This window comes from Drosophila busckii, chromosome 2R, assembly GCF_011750605.1.
Source record: "Drosophila busckii strain San Diego stock center, stock number 13000-0081.31 chromosome 2R, ASM1175060v1, whole genome shotgun sequence".
Taxonomy (NCBI): Eukaryota; Metazoa; Arthropoda; class Insecta; order Diptera; family Drosophilidae; genus Drosophila; species Drosophila busckii.
The window spans coordinates 14,268,454-14,270,753 of record NC_046605.1 but is presented as its reverse complement, the minus strand read 5'-3'; the positions used below and the strand labels follow the sequence as shown (position 1 = coordinate 14,270,753).

The 2,300-nt window shown below is 46.5% G+C and overlaps 1 protein-coding gene across 1 annotated transcript; it reads left to right on the top strand.

Annotated features, from left to right (window-relative positions):
* The first annotated feature begins 788 nt into the window (after window positions 1-788).
* Window positions 789-1,895, top strand: LOC108595617. Its single transcript, XM_017980883.1, has one exon. It carries the CDS (start codon window positions 861-863, stop codon window positions 1,779-1,781), a length of 921 nt encoding a protein of 306 aa, XP_017836372.1. The 5' UTR covers window positions 789-860; the 3' UTR covers window positions 1,782-1,895.
* Window positions 1,896-2,300: the final 405 nt, after the last annotated feature.

Below are 2,300 nucleotides of genomic sequence, written 5' to 3'. Positions count from 1 at the left end.
TGTTTTTATGCATTTTATATGCGTAAATATATATGTTATGTTATGTTATGTTATGTTATGTGCTATGCATACTTCATTTATGTGATAAATTGTTAAAGTTTCAAACATGACAGTCAACATTTATGTTGTACCAATAACCTCGAGCACAACTGTACTGGCTCAATAAATTTCGACTGTACTAGAGCCATAATTTTATGCAGCCAGACGGAGCAGCCTAAGCATATGTTAATTGACTTTTATTTACTTAACAAGAACAACAAGCACTTTATAAGTAGTTGGCATGGAAGGCATAAAGTTGTGGCAATAATTGAAATCGACATAAGAGACAAAATTACTTAGTTCGCATGCAAATTTGAGGGCAATTGTGAAGCAATTAAGCCAAATGAAATAAGTTGGCAAACATGTCCTTGGGCCATGCGACAATGTGGGCTTGGGCGTGGCTCGTTTGCTATTGTTTGCATGTAGTTAGTAGCTGCAGCTCAAGTGCTCGACGATAGTTACAATGGCAGTGGGCGTGGGCGTGCGGTGGGTGGTGGGCGTGGGCGGGCGTGCAATGACATTACAAATATTTCGCATTTGCTAATGTGTTCGATAATTGCGCACAATGCTCTATGCATGGCATACGAATCAATGTTGCAACACAAAAGTCCTGCGGGAGCTGCAAACTCACGCATGTCACAATTAGAACTCATTGTTGGCCAAATCGTTTGCGTGCTGTGGGAATACAAATAAAGCTAAAGCTTGCCTGGAATAGTGAGCATGTTAAATTTTCCGAGTTCAAATTTGCTGCCTAACAAAAAATTCGATAATCATTTTGGGTATAAAAAATAGGAAATAAATTAATTATAAATTATGGGAATATGCCGATGCAGCTTCATCGGCAGTTTAAATTTGGCCGCGTGCCATTAGCGCTGACGCGTCGCCATCTGCAGCAGCATCAAACGCAGCTGCAGGCAACTGCCTGCAAGGAGCCGCGCATGAATCTCAAGCTGGTGGAGCTAGTGCGTCGGGTTTATACGAACAAAAGGGCGGGCGGTGAGCGGCAGCGTTGGGCGCTGCACTTGGATATACAGCGCAACGAGGACGCAGTGCAGCAGTTGTCGCTGCCCATGCTGCTCTATTGGTACAGCCCCTGGCAGGTGCTGAGCACCAAGCTGAACATGCTGCGGTTGAAGCTCTACTGGGACTGGCAGTTCCAAGAGGCGCAATTCATTGAGAAATCCAAGGAAGCCGTCGCCTTCATGACTCGCGCCATCAATGAGTCGCACATTGGCTTCATGCGTCGCGGCACGACGCGCGTGGGCTACACGCAGATCAAGAGAGATTTGCGTGAGGATAACATTATCAATGGCTGGCCCATGGACCTGCTGCGCTTCGAGCGGCGGCACATACGTCGCGCTATTCCGCTCAAGCTGCAAATGCTGACGCACTACAACCACAAGTTCGCCTTTGTCGATGTCATCTACCAGGCCTGTCGCCGCACCAATGACTTTAAAACTACGCGCGAAATACGCAACCAGCTGAACACCGTCGAGCATTATGCGGATCCTCATCGCTTTCTGGTGCCGCATCCCATTATCTTTGCCGAGATCTTTGTGCGCTTTCGACGCGACTATGCTGTAGAGCCGACGGAGCAGAGCTCTGGATGCTCCAGCTGCTCTGGCCACTGGCTGGTGTCCACCTATAAGGTGCTGGAAATGGATGTGCTCAACTTTCATCCCGAGTTCCAGGTGCGCAACGAGAGCAATCGGCTGCAATCCCTAACCCAAAACGCTGTTTAAATTCACACACATTAAAAAAATAAAGTAATAAATTTGTTTCGCTGCTGCGTTCACCTTGAGCGCAAGCTGGCGTAAGTCCTTGTTGCCTGCCAGCTAAGGCATCCATAATCCGCATGATAATGAGCTTGCACTCGCTTCACAGCTGAAAGTCATCGTCAAGTAAACAGCAAAGTTGTTGACGACATTGGCGGGACGGGGCGGGCGGGCACAGCGAAAAAAACAAAGAAAAACCTGCAAAGTGCAAGTTGTGTTGTCAGAGCTGCGTCGCTTCTACTTGCCAACAATGTTGTGTGCGTGCTCTTGATGAGCCAGGCATGTAGTTCATGAATCTCTAATGTGGCTGCTGCTGCTGCTGCTGCTGCTGCTGCTGCCAGAGAGCAGAACAGCAGCTGGGGGAATCGAGTTTAAGTTGAAAGCAATTCGTATGCAGCAGCTTAAATCTGACAAAGAACATATAATTAGTAATATATACGATATATAAAAATGTTGCAAATTTAGCATTACAAAACTTAATTTATA